Below are 17424 nucleotides of genomic sequence, written 5' to 3'. Positions count from 1 at the left end.
GCAAATTCAAAAATAAAGTTTTTCAAACTATATCGTGTTACATATCAAATGAAAGAGCTCATTTTGAGAATCTCAAATATATTTGGCGGCCTTGCCACCGCTATCTTTACCCATCACCCAAATACTTCAACTCAGATTACTCGAAAAATGGATAGGTAATCCAAAAAGGGCTGTAGTTTCGGCTTGTAGTTTCGGCTCTGCGTTGATGAGTCAGTCAGTCAGTCAATCAGTCAGGACACGCGTGTGCATTTATATATATAGATTATATATATAAAATACTATCATTTGTAGTTTCGGCTCTGCTTTGATGAGTCAGTCAGTCAGCAGTCAGTCAGTCAATCAGTCAGGACACGTGCATTTATATATATATATATATATATATATATATATATATATAATATTCATGAAGTTCAGGTTAGACATATTTTATGCTAGAAATGGGGGAGGGGGCGACAGGGTGAGGGAATGGGACGCTAGTGTGCGTAAATACTACATTCATTTCAAGCTGACTATAACACTAGTAATAAGATTTTAATTTTAACGTTCACTAACCATGTATGGACCTTTAGTCTGAAATAAATGATTTTTATTTATTTATTTATTATTTATAATTTGTTTTTCAAAAATCACAATTTGACCGAATCATAAGGTCTGCTTCCAAACTCGTAAAAGGAATAGGCAAAATCGTGTTTCCCAACACGCAGGACACGCGTCAACTTCATCACAACTCACAACTCGTCGTTTTCGTAAAACAGGGTGCGGCGCGCGAGATGAGGCCGTGTGGCAATATGTCTGTCCCCAAGGTCGTGACTCTTTGGGTCTCCGGATCGCCACTCATACGACGCAGCAACATTGAGCTGAACGTACGCGATGAAGACTCTACTGTGTTTTATAAGCGCTTGCGCATTTGGTAAGTGCATTGCTTGTTTTTGTTGGTATAAATAAAGAATCGTACAGGCACTGAATGAGTCCACCGGAACGAATAATAGTTTTGAAAATCTGTCATTTGTAAAAGTGCTTTTTTTTATTTGTAGATATATACCTTTTTTTTCTGGATTAGCTCCAGTTCATGAACTCATCTAAAAAAAACTCATTTAAATTAAATAGGTATCTACCTACATACTTACCTACCTATATATTTTTGCACATATGCCTAAACATAATTATTTAATTATTATATTTAAAAATAATGTACATATTAGTTTATCATGTCAAAATTTAAAACCTCGCGCACGTAATTCCTCACAAAAACTGACATTTGTAATGTAACCCTAACCTGCGAATTATTGTTTACTGTTTAGCCTGCAAATCACAAACTAGCATACTACTTAGTCAAATTTTATTTTCACGAATTTTGGACAATTTAATTTTTTTCATTTCTCATGTTCTGAAAGACGGTCATTTTTGTTCTAAAAGATGTGCAGAAAGTGATACTTTTCTGCACTAGAGCATTTAACTTTCCAAGTAGGTACGATTTCTTTTTTTTTAAAGATAAACAATTGCAATTTTATTTTAAATGGATTTGTTATACAATTTCCATTCTGATTTTTAACTCCCCATTCCATAAAATAACGATTCTTTTACCTAAATTGTTAATTGTAAGTACCCTCGAGAAACAGTATAACAATATATACTCAGTCCGTGTTCTTTAAAAACAACATACATTTTACTTTCCTCGTATTCGAAATGAAAAGTAGTGTTTAACTCGGGTGAAGGCATCATTTCAGCCTCGGACTATTACCTCGGCAGAAATGAGTGCGTTTCACCCCTTGGTTAACAATCTAATCTACTAGTTTTTGTAAATTAAAATGTTATGTGTCACGAAGTCGTTGTATGTTACACAATGAAATCATTTAAAATCATTTAAATAGGGCCCCGATTCGGATTTTGAACTAGATATCTATTAGACATCACCAAGATACGACAAAGATATTTTTAAGATCTAGCCTGTCAAATTTGACATTTCCGCGATTCTGGAGATACTCTTGAACGATTTTCACAATATCTAAAACGTCTCGTTGTGTATTTTTCGATCTCGAAACGATTTTGAAACGATCTTAAAACGATAATTTAACGTAAAAGTGACATTGGTTGCCCGAATTGAGCTGCAAAAGATATCTAGTTGAAATCTAAACTTGTTGGTATCTAGTACATATAGTATCGTTCTCTTCTCTAGAACGTATCTTGTTTTCCGAATACCGCGGTAGGTATAGTTCGTGAATCCGTAACTATGGAGGATATATTTTCATAAAAATATGATTCAATACAATAAATAAGTAGGTACTGAATAAAATTGGAATTCTTGGCTTAATGTGAGATAGCGTTACAAAGACAATGATCAATTAAAATTAATAATTCACTGAATCTAATGAATCTCTGCCATTAACGAGTCTGTTAACAATGACCGAAATTGAAGTTCTCTGAATGCCCCTTGGGATTCAACGTCTTGCACGTAGAATTGTGGCTTGTAATTTAACACTTGGCGGTTTAATGCATAAATATTTATAAGTGTAATGTAAACATTAAGTTGCGTATGTGTTTATTTTATAGTTGATGCACAATTATCGTAAAGTATTTTCTACATCAGTCAAATCTTACAAAAAAAACATTGCGTGATGTAGTTCTGTATTTTTGTTTGTATGTTGTTTTGAGTCGTTGGAGGAATGTGAAACTATGTTTTGCAAGCAAAAAAAAGTTGTGCTCCCTGCGTAATTTGCGAAAAACTGCAAAAAATTCGGACTTTTTTCAGTTTTATTATAAAACTGTGGGTTTTTGGTCAAAACTTGTCATTTTAAAAATGGTTGATCTCTAACATCGCTCTGCTGCTATCGGGGAAGGCCGGTAAAAGCTAATCGTAGATGTCACTCTCGACGATGGTACTGCCTGTTATACGAATTTTGACAATACCTTAAACGGCTTAAACAATACATTAGTTGCCTTCCCCATTATAACAATTTAATTTTTTTACGATAACTAGAGAACTGTAGAACTTACTGACCCTCTCTTGCACTTAAATGAAAGGTAATTAAATTTGCTACAACTTTATTCATCGCAATATATCTCATAGCATGAGCGGTTGTGCCAATATTTGTCCTGAGATATAGGAAAAACTAAAAATTACATTCTAAGGAAAAAAAATACCCTTTTTTTAAAGTTCCATATCTCAAGAACTATTTGACATACGGCGCTGTAACTGGGCTTAAATTGTTCCAAATTTAGTTAATGTACTTTTAACTGAATAAACTGAAAAGTCCGAATTGTTTGCAGTTTTTCGCAAATTACGTAGGCAGCACAAATTTTGTTTTGCTTGCAAAACATAGTTTCACATTCGTCCAAGGACTCCAAACAACATACAAAAAAATACAGAACTACACATCACGCATTGTTTTTTTTAATTGGAAGATTTGACCATAGACGTGACGGGATGTAGATAGCGTATTGCATGGCTGACACACAACCCCATACATTATTAAATTTAAACCCTCGATTTTGAGTCGTGAGGTTCAGAGTTCTTTATATGACATACTTTTGTTACAGCGCAAGCTCAATTCGGCAGTTTCAACAGTGGACGGAGTTCAAATGCTTTCGGAAATTCGCGCCTCCAGGCACAGTCAAACGCTTTTGGAAACTTCGGAAACACACGCACCCAAACTCAGGCCAGCGCGTTTAGCAGTTTTGGAGGTCAAAGCGAATCGGCCTTTGGCCGCCAATCTGGGTTCCAACAGACCACCGCAAGCACTCGGAGCAGTCAATTCCACCAGCAACCAGCCAGGACTAGTGCTGGCTCCTGCAAGGAGTTGAATGAACGCTATCCTGTGTCTGGGAGCTGTGATCGATACATTGAGTGCATAGTAAGTTGAGACTCATGAATTCTCATAATTGGCTGACCCATTTCACCCATTAGATACATAGTTATCGGCCGATATTATACAGTACATTAGGTACTAATGTGCTGTCGGAATGTTTCCAGCGAAATTTTCACATGGTATAATTTCGAAATTATCATAATGGGGAACTTTTTACATGGGGTAATTTTTACAAGCTACATATTTCCATTCTGGAAAATTTCTTAATGGCTTGCACAAAATTTCCAAAATTGCAATTATCAAAGCTTTCTGCAACTTGCCCACCAGTCATGGCTTTTTCATCATAACACCAATTTTCAGAACGGAACAGCCGAAGAAAAGACCTGCCCAGACGGTTTGCTGTTCAATGCTAACGTGCTCTTTACAACTTATCCTTGTCAATACCCCAATGAAGTCCAATGCCTTGAACGTTCAGCTTTGCGTGAGTACAGACAGATTATTACTATGAGTAGCAGTAGTAGTAGTACCTATATCTATGGTCAATTCTCAGCGTGCGTAGGTACCACCTACCTATATGCAAGACGTCTATCTACTCAATATTAAATTAAGTTGCATGTGAGATGAATAATAAACGCTGGTCGCGCGTCTTAAACTTTGGTTTCCTCGTCGCATGACTAATAGGTACCTACTCTGTAGAAGTTTTACAAACATTTTAACTTTATTATATTGCCATAGCGGTATCGAGACAATGATTTGTAATATATTATGTAGTTATGTTATGAATATTGCTGCTGTACCTACCTATGAGTGTTGAAATAATTCTACTCATCTAGCTGTACTGCTCTAGCTGATAATTAAATTGATATCTACCTATGCCTTTTCAGCGATGCGATTGCATAATCACCTATTATGTATTTATAAGTACATAAAAATCGTAGGAACGTCTCAGATGAAGGAAGTTTTTGTGTGTTTATAGAGCCTGCTCAACCGACGGAGGACTGTCCCCATCAGTTTGGATACTTCAAGTTGGGTGATGCGAGGAACTGCAGTGGTTTCAGGAACTGTGTGAATGGTGTAGGCTATGACTTCACGTGCCCCGAGGGACTGGCCTTCAGCGCGGAGAGCTACCGCTGCGAATGGCCCGATGAAGTCGCCGATTGTGATGCCGAAGGTAATTTACAATGCGAACATAGTCTCACAAATTACTCAAGAGCTTTATTCGTGCTAATCTTAAGCACCAAACATCTGTCTGATTCATATATATGAATCATAATATTTAATATCTGGGAGACCAAGTTTTGTAAAGGGGCTGCCCACAGATTAACTGTCCGCCGGACGATATCGGCCTGTCAGTTAGAACAAAAAGTTGACAGTTCCGAACAACTGTCCCTTTATCCAAATCGTTAGAACCGTTTCCGAGATCCCCGAAATACATATATAAATACATATAGAATTGCTCGTTTAACGGTATTAGATAGGTAGATATATCGGCGGTCGAATTCGGCGAGCCAAATTGGCGTTTGTGTCCGCACGTCCTGATTTGATCGGAAAATTTAATCAGAATAGCGAAAAATTGTTCTCGTCTGGACAGGCCTTAACTTTGTACTTATAACATAGGTACCTATTCTATTACTTTTTTTTTCTTTGTACCTAAGTACATATACATATATACTTATGTAGAGCCGCTAACTTATAAACTGAGTTTGCAATTATAACAAATATGAATACGTTATTTCAGCTTTCCTTGGCTTCCGCTGCCCTGAGGTGCCAATATCTAAAGAACTTGGCCCACCTGCTGGCTACAGATACTATAGGTAGGTAACAAGCAAGCGGGGAGGACGCCGCACCGTGGTGGAATGACATCGATCCCAGTGCGCCCTCACGAAAGGCAAAAAGGGTGAAACGCCGGAGTGGGTTTAGTGGGCAGGGACTAGGGACAATTCTCCCTCCCTCTCGCCAAGAGAGGGATAAGGAGCGGCGAGTCCCACACACCGTGCGTAAATGTATTCCCACTCCGTGGAAAAAAAAGGTAACAAGCAAGGCATGCAAGTTCTTGCTAGTCTACGCGTCGCTTAACGTTTTAAAGATAAAATGAAACTCAGAAAGCACTAATTATCCCTACTAGCTATCTAGCTACCTAATATTATAAATGCAAAACTAAATCTGTCTATCTGAACCGATTTAAATGATTTGAATGATTTGGTATCGAGATAAATAGTTTGAGGCTCGCGGAACAGCATATGTAGGGTAGTTTTATCATCCCACGCAGACAAAATCCCGAGCATACTTAGTTATTAACAGACAGAAGTTTTTGTGGCAAAACGAGTGTTTGAGAAAATTAAACATCGATAAATCTCTTATCGATAAGTAATAATCTATATACAGGATGTCCCAAGAAGTAGTGATATACTGAAGCTGGGAGGTAGAGGACCTAGAGGGCTATCTGAATCACCCCCATGTATGTTCCGCGATTTTTCGTATTTTCGGAGTTATGATTTTTTTTAATTTTTCACCTATCGCCGAGTACGATGAGATTTTTATTTATGGTGACGTGAATTATTGCGGTAGATGCTTGATTTTTTTTCTAACTTTAACTCCGAAAATACGAAAAATCGCGGAACATACATGGGGGTGATTCAGATAGCCCTCTAGGTCCTCTACCTCCCAGCTTCAGTATATCACTACTTCTTGGGACACCCTGTATATAAATGCAAGTGTCCTGACTGACTGACTGACTGACTGATTCATCAACGCAGAGCCGAAACTACAAAAGCTGGTAAGTTGAAATTTGCACACTAGGTTGCATTTATAAAGTGTACAACAGATAAGAAGCTATTTTGAAAAATTCAACCCCTAAGGGGGTTAAAAAGGGGATGAAAGGTTGTATGGGGTTCAAGATTTAGTTTAAGCTAGGAATTTGAAACTTTGTGAAAATGTATTATAATAAAAAACAAGAAAACTAATTTCAGCGTTTTCGAAAATTCATCCCTCAAGGTGGTGAAAAAGGGGTTGAAAATTTGTATGGAGATCAAATATTTTGTGAGTGTGGGACTTGAAACTTTGTATATGGGTATATTATTATAAGACAGGAAAAGTAATTTCAGCGTTTCAGAAAATTCATCCCCTAACAGGGTTAAAAAGGGGTTGAAAGTTTGAATCCATTACAAATGCTTTGAAACTTCTTAGAAAGGCATAATAGCCGATTACAAAAAAAAGTATTGCGACGTTTTAGGAAATTAAACCCCTAAGGGGGTAAAAAAGGGGATGAAACTTTGTCTTGGGGTGCAAATTTTATTTTAATCTAGAACATTGAAACTTTGCAAAAAGGTATTAAATTAAAAAGCAAGAAAACTAATTTCAGCGTTTTTTAAAATTCATCCCCCGAGGTGGTGAAAAAGGGGTTGAAAGTTTGTACGGAGATCAAATATTATTGAGAGGTCGGGACTTGAGTCTTTGTATAAAGCCATATTATTAACACTCAAGAAAATTATTTTCAGCGTTTTTAAAAATTCATCCCTTAAAAGGGTTAAAAAGGGGATGAAAGGTTGTATGGGGTCAAGATTTATTTTAAGCTAGGAATTTGAAACTTTGTAAAAATGTATTATATTAAAAAATAAGAAATCTGATTTCAGCGTTTTCGAAAATTCATCCCCCAAGGGGTGAAAAAGGGGTTGAAAGTTTGTATGGAGATCAAATATTTTTGTGAGTGTGTGACTTGAAACTTTGTATATGGGTATATTATTATAAGACAGGAAAAGTAATTTCAGCGTTTTTAAAAATTCATCCCCTAACAGGGTTAAAAAGGGGTTGAAAGTTGAATCCATTACAAATGCTTTGAAACTTTTTAGAAAGGTATAATAGCCGATTAAAAAAAAAAGGAATTGCGACGTTTTAGGAAATTCAACCCCTAAGGGGGTAAAAATGGGATGAAACTTTGTCTTGGGGTGCAAATTTTATTTTAAGCTAGGACCTTGAAACTTCGCAAAAAGGCATTAAATTAAAAAACAACAAAACTAATTTCAGTGTTTTTAAAAATTCATCCCCCGAGGTGGTGAAAAAGGGGTTGAAAGTTTGTACGGAGATCAAATATTTTTTAGAGTGCGGGACTTGAATCTTTGTACAAAGGCATATTATTAGATCTCAAGAAAATTAATTTCAGCGTTTTCATAAATTCATCCCTTAAAAGGGTTAAAAAGGGGTTGAAAGATTGTATAGGGTTTAAATTTTATTTTAAGCTACGAATTTGTAACTTCGTAAAAAGTTGTTTCATTAAAAGAGAAGAAAACTAATGTTAGCGTTTTTCAAAATTCAACATTTAAGGTGGTGAAAAAGGGGTTGAAAATTTGTATGGAAGTCAACATTTTTTGTAAGTACGGGACTTGAATCTTTGTATAATGACATATTATTAGAATATGAGAAAAGTAGTCTCAGCGTTTTTAAAAATTCATCCCCTATAAGGGTCTAAAAGGGGTTGAAAGTTTATATAGGGTTCAAATTTTATTTAAAACTAGGAACTTGAAACTTCGTAAAAAGGTATTTTATTAAAAAACAAAAACAAAACCTATTCAACGTTTTTAAAAATTCATCCCCCGAGGAGGTGAAAAAGGGGTTGAAAGTTTGTATGGAGATCAAATATTTCTGAGAGTGCGGGACTTAAATCTTTGTATAAAGCCATATTATTAGAACACAAGAAAACTAATTTCAGCGTTTTTAAAAATTCATCCCATAACAGGGTTAAAAAGGGGTTGAAAGATTGTATAGGTTATAATTTTATTTAAAGCTAGGAACTTGAAGCTTCGTAAAAAGGTATTTTATTAAGAGAAAAGAAAACTAATTTCAGAGACTTTGATAATTCATCCCCCATTTGTTTGGAACCCAAATATCCATTTGAGTGCGGGACTTGAATCGTTGTATAAAGGCATATTATTACAATACAAGAAAAGTAATTTCAGCGTTTTTAAAAATTCATCCCCTAAAAGTTTTAACAGGGGTTGAGAGTTGGTAGAGGGTTCAAATTTTATTTAAAGCCAGGAACTTCAAACTTCGTAAATAGGTAGTTAGGTAGTAGGTTTTATTAAATAGTGGACTTGAAAATCTTCTGGGGGTTGAGAGAGATTACTTATATCGAGAACAATTTGATTCAGTTAGGGGCTTGAAACTTCGTAGCCAGGTTGTGAAGGACAAATCTCATGCGTTGTATAATATTTAAAACATGTAACTTCTACTTGCTGTAGGTAAGTTACCTACCGAGAAATTTCAAGAATGCAAATCTATTACAAAGCGTTAAGGTAAACGTACTAGTGCTCGACATGCTAATGCCCAATAGATGGCACCCTGCTGTCACCGCTATTGACAATTACTTAAGTTTCAAAATGACATGTACTGGGACCGCGTCGAGCACCAGTACGTTTACCTTACATCATTTCTTTACTTAGTAGGTACCTACTTAAAAATCAAAACGTAAACTGTAAGTAGTATACAGTGCCAAAAGAACAGAAAACTACCAATATATCGCGTGTTGTATATTTCGCGGTAGCCAGGGCCGGATTAAGCATGTCGGGGCCCCTAGGCAGTGCAATGCTCGGGGCCCCCTTACAGTTAATTCTGCATGGTTCAGTTGTTCAGTACAGGGAAGTAAGTTTGCGGTTTTAATTTCAACCTTCAGGTGTCGGTTGAGTCGATCCGAACATGCCGAACGATGTCTTTTTCGCTCTTGCGTGGACATAAAGGTTTTTTATATTAGTTTTTGCCGATTCTTCCTTGAGTCCAGTGTGGGGAGAGCTCTTTTTTTCTCAATAAGTAGTTAAATATTTTGCGAGGCTGAACAGCGATTGTCCGACCATACGAGCCACATGATTAAAATTAACCTAATAATACCTAAATATTTTACATGTGTTTAAATGATTATTCATTAACCAGTCAAACTAGCATGTAAGTACTGGGTAAATCGGAAAAGCAATAAAAATCACGAGCGCAGCGAGCGCGAAATTTTTTGTGAAAAAATTGTGAAAGCGTGTTAAAAAACCCTAAAAATCCGAAGTTACCCAGTGAGGCGAGCTTTCATGCGAGGTCAAAGCCGTGCTTCAGGATAAGCTCAGCTAGATCACAGACGCCAACCAATGTCCATTGTATTAAAAAGCGAGACCGCAGGCCGAGCTTGGCGCAGCGAGGCCAAAGGCTAAGCTGAAGAAGAGATTTGGTAGACGAACCAAAAATTGAGGTAAAAAGTGAGGGTGAAGGTCGAGCTCAGCAATCTCCACATACTTAACAAGCCCAAAGCGTACTTATAACCAGCGAGGTGAGCTTTCATGCGAGGCAAAAGGCTAAGCTTCTGAAATCAATGTTTATATTTGTTAAAAAGCGACGCCGAAGGTCGAACTGTAAGAAAGCAGCGCTCTGATACGAACCAATCATCAGTTACTCGGAGGGCCGAAGTTTCATTAATGAGGTTTTAGGCCCTCGGGAGCCAGAAATTCGAGCTCGATTTACAGACTTTAAAAGCTATAAAATAACATAATTTACATAATCATTTGATGATTGTGTGTCTGAAAAACTGATATTGGACATTAGGTATAAGTAGGTACCATACAAAATTATTTATGAATTTTGGCCATATGAAACACAATTTTTTTTTGGCGCGCGCGGGGCCGCCGGGGCCCCCTAGCCGAGGCGGGGCCCATAGGCAGTTGCCTACTCTGCCTTAGGGTTAATCCGGCCCTGGCGGTAGCTATCTTCTTTTAAAATGTAATAAATACCTATAACGTCAATCGAAAACAGAAATGTCGAATATTTCATTTTGTCAATCGCTTTATTTTGCCACAAAAACTTGTATTTAACTCGTCCTTCTTCTGTCCGTCTGTTTGACCCGTTCAACGCTTGCAGTAATAGGTATGCATCTATTTTCGAGTTCTTGATAAATAAATATTTATTACGAACTAAGTTATAGTCGTAGCATGGTTTGATGCAGACAAGGTCGAGGTGTCAAGCTATGTTAGATAATAAAGGTAGGTATGTATAATTTGATTAGTAGTTCATGAAACATCGTAACAGGTTGGCATTTGCTAATGTTGACCGGTCAGTCCGTGTCAGGTGGCCGCTAAATGTCAGCAGATGAGCGCGACCTTGGTGACGTAACTCTTTATTAGAAATACCAACACCTTGCATAAGCTGGCATATGTGAGCATTTTGCGGATTTTCGGTACATATACATATGCCTGCTTTCTAAACGCGTTGCCAATAACTTTCAAAACAATATGAGTATGACCTCCTTAAACCCTGAATTTGTATCTACATATACATGTATACATTATGTTGCCTAATTGTTAACGGACTTCAATTTCAAGATGGAAGCGGTACTTACTGTAGGTATTCTGTTGAGCGAATCTTTAGGGTTACACTTTATAAAAATGGAACTCTTATAAAATCACATCACTCGTGTCACTCGTGTGTCTCTGTCTCATCTGTCTGGCTGTCGATTCGTCTGTCCGTCTGTCAGGCTCCTCTACACGATGGGCCATCATACTGGCCCACTAAGATGGAGAGGGTAGTGGGGTCGGATGGTTAATGGCGCGGCGGGATGGCGATGGGATGACCATGATGTCAGTTTTTCGTCCGCACATCATGTGATGTAGTGAGCTAGCGATGGAGCGTACGCATCTACACGTGGCCCATTCCATAAAACGTGCTCTCAACTATCATGCTGGTCCAGCGCTGGGCTATCGTGTAGAGGAGCGATAACCATCGCATGGCCTTCTTGCTGGTCTACCGCTGGGCCATCGTGTACAGAAGCCATTACAGTCAATTTGCTCCGAAACTACTAGAAGGGTTGGGTTGAAAGTTGTTACATATTTGTACTTGTACATAAGTAAGTTAGAGTCTGTTCGGAAAGAGAAAAGTCGTGGGATGTATTGGGCCCCAGACACTTCTCTTTCCGCGCCTCGTTTCTCGTTTGAGATACCTATCCTCAACATCTAAACTGTAGCTTACAAATCTTATATAATAGTTGATAATAGCTACGGGACTAACGGGACTCTAAAAGCAGTTTTATATAATAAGAGTAAACAAGTCAAAGTGAGCGTGTAAGACTCGCAGAGGTCTATCGCGATGCGCTGATGATTAATTGATTATACATACCCTTGACATTCTGATTCTGAGGTATAAACATATCTAATATGTAATATAAAATATTCAGATTCTCACAAATATTATGCGCGATTAACATTTAGGTACGTGTAATTATAATTTATTCTGTTGTTATACTTAGCCGCGTTAATCATACCTATTTTATTATTATTACAACTACGTGGTACTTGTAAGAACTATTATGTAATCTATGGTGGTAGGCAATATGCATGTTACAAAATTGTTAATTTAATTTTTGAAATAGATATATAGGTACTTAAATAATATACATATTATTTAATCATTACATTCATGTACCTACAACATAATAAGTAGGTATACAAGGTAACATAATATAACTGAACAAGAACCCTGACCTGACTTACAATATCAACTTATACTTATTACGTTTCATGAGATTTTTAATTTGGAGCCCTATTCTTCAGAATAAATTAATTAAACGGTACCGATTCATACTCTAACACCTACCCTCATGTTTCACAGGTCCGATACGAACTGCCAGAAATATTTCATTTGCATCGAAGGCCGTCCTCGCGCGCTGAGCTGCGGCGGCGAATCCGGCTTCGACGACCTTACCTCCACTTGTGTCTCAGCCGACGAGGTGGCGGCTTGTCCCCAGGACCTCCGCGCCGCCGCCGCCAGGGCCAGGGACGAAGAGAACCAACGACTCGCCAAAGAAATATCTTTCAATGCACGCCAGCTACAACAAAAAAGACGATTCTAATACACAAACAATATAGTTACAGTCAAGGTACAAGATATAAAATTTACGTATTTAAGCCCTTATTGGAACTACTGACAAAAATATTGTGTAACGGACATAGGTAAATCATAGATATTATTTTTTATTGAAATCTTTGTTACACAGTAACATTAATCATAACGAATTTCTAATGCTGGGGATATGATTTGCAATCCGGATCCGAAATGAAATTATCCGGATCGGGGTCTGGATCCGCGAATCTTCCCATACATTTCAGATCCATCGTGCAAGCTCTAGCTGGAGGGTCAACTCTCTTTGCAGCTGACTGTATACACTTGTTTCTTAATTAATCCAAAAATATTACATATTTATTGAAATATCGATATCTTAGACCTTGACTGTAAGTCAATATATACTCTATAATTTACTTTCAGCTAGTCCTTCTCAGTCATTTAAATAAACATAGTGTAATACCCACAGTCTGAGCACGAGATCTGAGGGATTGCCTTCTAGAATCTAGATGTTCGGCGCCGGACACCGTGGCGTAGCTAGGCGCGAGCGAATGGGGCCTTCACCTATGGCTTCGCACTTAGGGGGGCCTCGCAAAGCCAACCAACCAAGGAAAAATTTATTTTATTATTTTTAGCGCATTTAAATAAAAGCTTGTTTTTAAATAAGTTTTTTTACTTTTAATTTGTTTTTTACTTTTTAGTTCTCCCTGGACAGGTTTCTAAGTCTGTTCATCTCCGTTACTAAGCTGTTCTGAAATCTGTAGGGACATATCTAGAGGGTTGATCAAAGACTTGATTTTACGATTACGAGTAAGTCTTTGTATTCTTAGGCTCGAAGCTCTTCGCTGCTCGTCAAGCATAAGTGGCCTTAAGTAGGGTAAATATTTGTGTATTTGGTGATTAAATGCGAAGGCCGAAAGCCCGAAGCGTCCAGGATGTCAGTGCTTAATCACAAAATAATAGTATAAGTGTCTAAATGCGAAGGCCGAAGGCCGAGCGTTCAGAATGTCAGTGCTTAAAAACAGAACAATAGTATAAGAGTCTAAAAGCGAAGGCCGAAGGCCGAGCTCCGCGTAGGGCCGAAGGCCCGAAGCGTCCAGGATGTCAGTGCTTAATCACAAAACAATAGTATAAGAGTCCAAAAGCGAAGGCCGAAGGCCGAGCTCCGCGTAGGGCCGAAGGCCCGAAGCGTCCAGGATGTCAGTGCTTAATCACAAAACAATAGTATGTGTCTAAATGCGAAGGTCGAAGGCCGAGCTCCGCGTAGGGCCGACGGCCCGAAGCGTTCAGAATGTCAGTGCTTAAAAACAGAACAATAGTATAAGAGGCTAAATGCGAAGGCCGAAGGCCGAGCTCCGCGTAGGGCCGACGGCCCGAAGCGTTCAGAATGTCAGTGCTTAAACACAGAACAATAGTATAAGTGTCTAAATGCGAAGTGCGAGCTCCGAGGCTGTCAGTGCTTAAACACAGAACAATCATGGGCTTTCAGTGCTTAAACACAGCTTCATCATCAGATCAGCTTCATGTCATAATAATATTTTGTCCAATATTGTCACCTTCTATTCATCGGAAACCGAAAAGTGGGTCAAATTTAACTTGCATGATTTGACCCGTACAAGCATACATAGTTCTTATACATTTCAAGTTATTTCTTTTCATGGCTGATTGCTGACAAAGACGAACTGCACGTCAACGGAGAATTATAGGATAACCTTCACGTACGGAGCCATGATAAGTTTTTTGTCAAAATTCAATTATTTTGATACTAGTTTTTATCGTTGACTGTACTTTTTTTCCACAGTCAACTAATACTCAACGAGACAATCTTAACAATCCTAAACACAATTACGTTGTGTTATTTTATCACCGAGTTCCTATGGCCACCTCCTGTCTCCATCATCAGATCAGCTCGATGGTACCATAATTTTGCATTGTCATCCGACTTACATATATATGCAAATCTTCAGCTTTTGTAAAAATTTAATTATTATGATACTAGTTTTTATCGTTGACTGTACTTTTTTCCGCAGTCAACTAATACTCAACGAGACAATTCTAACAACCCTAAACACAATTACGTTGTGTTATTTTATCACCGAGTTCCTATGGCCACCTCCTGTCTCCATCATCAGATCAGCTCGATGGTACCATAATTTTGCATTGTCATCCGACTTACATATATATGCAAATCTTCAGCTTTTGTAAAAATTTAATTATTATGATACTAGTTTTTATCATTGACTGTACTTTTTTCCACAGTCAACTAATACTAAACGAGACAATCTTAACAATCCTAAACACAATTACGTTGTGTTATTTTATCACCGAGTTCCTATGGCCACCTCCTGTCTCCATCATCAGATCAGCTCGATGGTACCATAATTTTGCATTGTCATCCGGCTTACATATATATGCAAATCTTCAGCTTTTGTAAAAAATTAATTATTATGATACTAGTTTTTATCGTTGACTGTACTTTTTTTCCACAGTCAACTAATACTCAACGAGACAATTCTAACAACCCTAAACACAATAATTACGTTGCTTATTTTATCACCAAGTTCCTATGGCCACCTCCTGTCTCCATCATCAGATCAGCTCGATGGTACCATAATATTGCATTGTCATCCGACTTACATATTATGTAGGTATAGGTATGCAAATTTTCAGCTTTTGTAAAAATTTAATTATTATGATACTAGTTTTTATCGTTGACTGTACTTTTTTTCCACAATCAACTAATACTCAACGAGACAATTCTAACAACCCTAAACACAATTACGTTGCTTTATTTTATCACCGAGTTCCTATGGCCACCTCCTGTCTCCATCATAAGAACAGCTCGATGGTACCATAATATTGCATTGTCATCCGACTTACATATGTATGTATGCAAATTTTCAGCTTTTGTAAAAATTCAATTATTATGATACTAGTTTTTATCGTTGGCTGTACTTTTTTTCCACAGTCAACTAATACTCAACGAGACAATTCTAACAATCTTCAGCTTGTGTAAAAAATTAATTATTATGATACTAGTTTTTATCGTTGACTGTACTTTTTTTCCACAGTCAACTAATACTCAACGAGACAATTCTAACAACCCTAAACACAATAATTACGTTGCTTATTTTATCATCGAGTTCCTATGGTCACCTCCTGTCTCCATCATCAGATCAGCTCGATGGTACCATAATATTGCATTGTCATGCGACTTACATATTGATGCAAAATTTCAGCTTCATTGGAAGTTGGGAAGTGGGTCAAATTTAGCTTGCAAGATTTGCCCCGCACAAACATAGTTACATATTGACATAGTTACTTACATAGGTACATTGCAAGTTAAATAAAAGCTTGTAAAAATGGAGGGTACGGCCGGAAATAGAATGAATGAAATTTAAAAAAAAACATGTCTATGTTCACTTAAATGTCAGAGATGACATTTAAAAATGATTTAAAATAAGGTTGGCAACATCCATTGGATTTGACTTATGGATTTATAAAAAGGAAGACTTTATAACTAAAACAGACTTAAGAAATTTAATCTTACCGAAGACGAGGCAGTATGGCCTATGGTCTTAGCCTGTCCAGAAGGAAGAATTAAAAAAAAAAGGTTGGCAACAATGTCAGCCATATTCGAACTTTAAGATACGTCAAATACTAGAGATTGAAACGATATGGAATGGATATGTCAGTGTCAAACAAGTGTCAAAAGTGACGTTTCTTCAAACAAACGCGTCACTTTTGACACTTGTTTGACACTGACATATCCAATCCATATCGTTTCAATCTCTAGTATTTGACGTATCTTAAAGTTCGAATATGGCCGTGTATTTCATTCAATATTTTTTAAATGGTTATTACACGAATTAGGTATCGAAAAAGTGCCAAAAAGATACTGCGTGTGTGCACAAATGTTTTTTTGGGGAATAGACTAAAGACTTGTCTTGACAACTATAAAAGTGGTAACAGACTATCGCACCGCACCGCGAGTTTGGTGCGGTGCGGCGCACGTATCGACAGTAGTAGTAGTAGTAAACTCTTTATTGTACAAAAAGACATATTAAAAATAACATACAATTAGTAAGAAGTACAAAGGCGAACTTATCCCTTTGAGGGATCTCTTCCAGTTAACCGATAGTCGATAGTGTGTAAGCTTCCATGGCACATAATTATTATTAATAGTGGTGCGATGGCCATGCACGTCGCACGCTCGGGCGCGAAGCCGCGAACGCGAGTGTGGAGTCGATTTTCATACTCGTTTACATTCTCGTGCGAGCCACGAGCCGACGAGCCGAGCCGCGAGCCGAGTCACGAGACGCGAGTGTAAATGGTGGGCTCGTGGCTCGTCTCGCGCTCGCCTGGCTCGCGTGGCGGAGCGGTTTTTGGGCACGAGTCAAAAGGGGCTCGCGCCCCCTTGCTTACGAAACACGAGACGAGCCGAGCCACGAGGCGAGTGTAATCATTAGCTCGACGAGCTTACGCGCTCGAGGCGAGCCACGACACGAGCCGCGAGCCGAGCCACGAGCTGCTAATGTAAAGTTGGTGCGACGTGCATGCCCATCGTACCACTATTAATAAATTAATAATAATTATGTGCGATGGAAGCTTACACACTATCGATAAACGCGCCGCACCGCACCAAGGTCCTGAGGGCCTACCGCGAACCACGTTCGACGTGTTGCCTCCCTGTCACACTTACGTACAAATTAACAAGTGCGACAGAGAGGCAACACGTCGAACGTGGTTCGCGGTAGGCCTT

At 38.1% G+C, this 17424-nt stretch overlaps 1 protein-coding gene across 1 annotated transcript; it reads left to right on the top strand.

The window, feature by feature from the left end:
* The first annotated feature begins 763 nt into the window (after positions 1-763).
* LOC134661791 (protein obstructor-E-like) lies at positions 764-12717 on the top strand. The gene is made up of 6 exons (XM_063517980.1): positions 764-910; positions 3538-3851; positions 4167-4287; positions 4783-4977; positions 5545-5620; positions 12432-12717. Exons 1-6 carry the CDS (start codon positions 871-873, stop codon positions 12670-12672), a joined length of 987 nt encoding a protein of 328 aa, XP_063374050.1. The 5' UTR covers positions 764-870; the 3' UTR covers positions 12673-12717.
* Positions 12718-17424: the final 4707 nt, after the last annotated feature.

This window comes from Cydia amplana, chromosome Z (genome assembly GCF_948474715.1).
Source record: "Cydia amplana chromosome Z, ilCydAmpl1.1, whole genome shotgun sequence".
Lineage (NCBI taxonomy): Eukaryota > Metazoa > Arthropoda > Insecta > Lepidoptera > Tortricidae > Cydia > Cydia amplana.
Note: the sequence above shows the minus strand (reverse complement) of the source record. Positions and strands in the feature narration are given on the sequence as shown.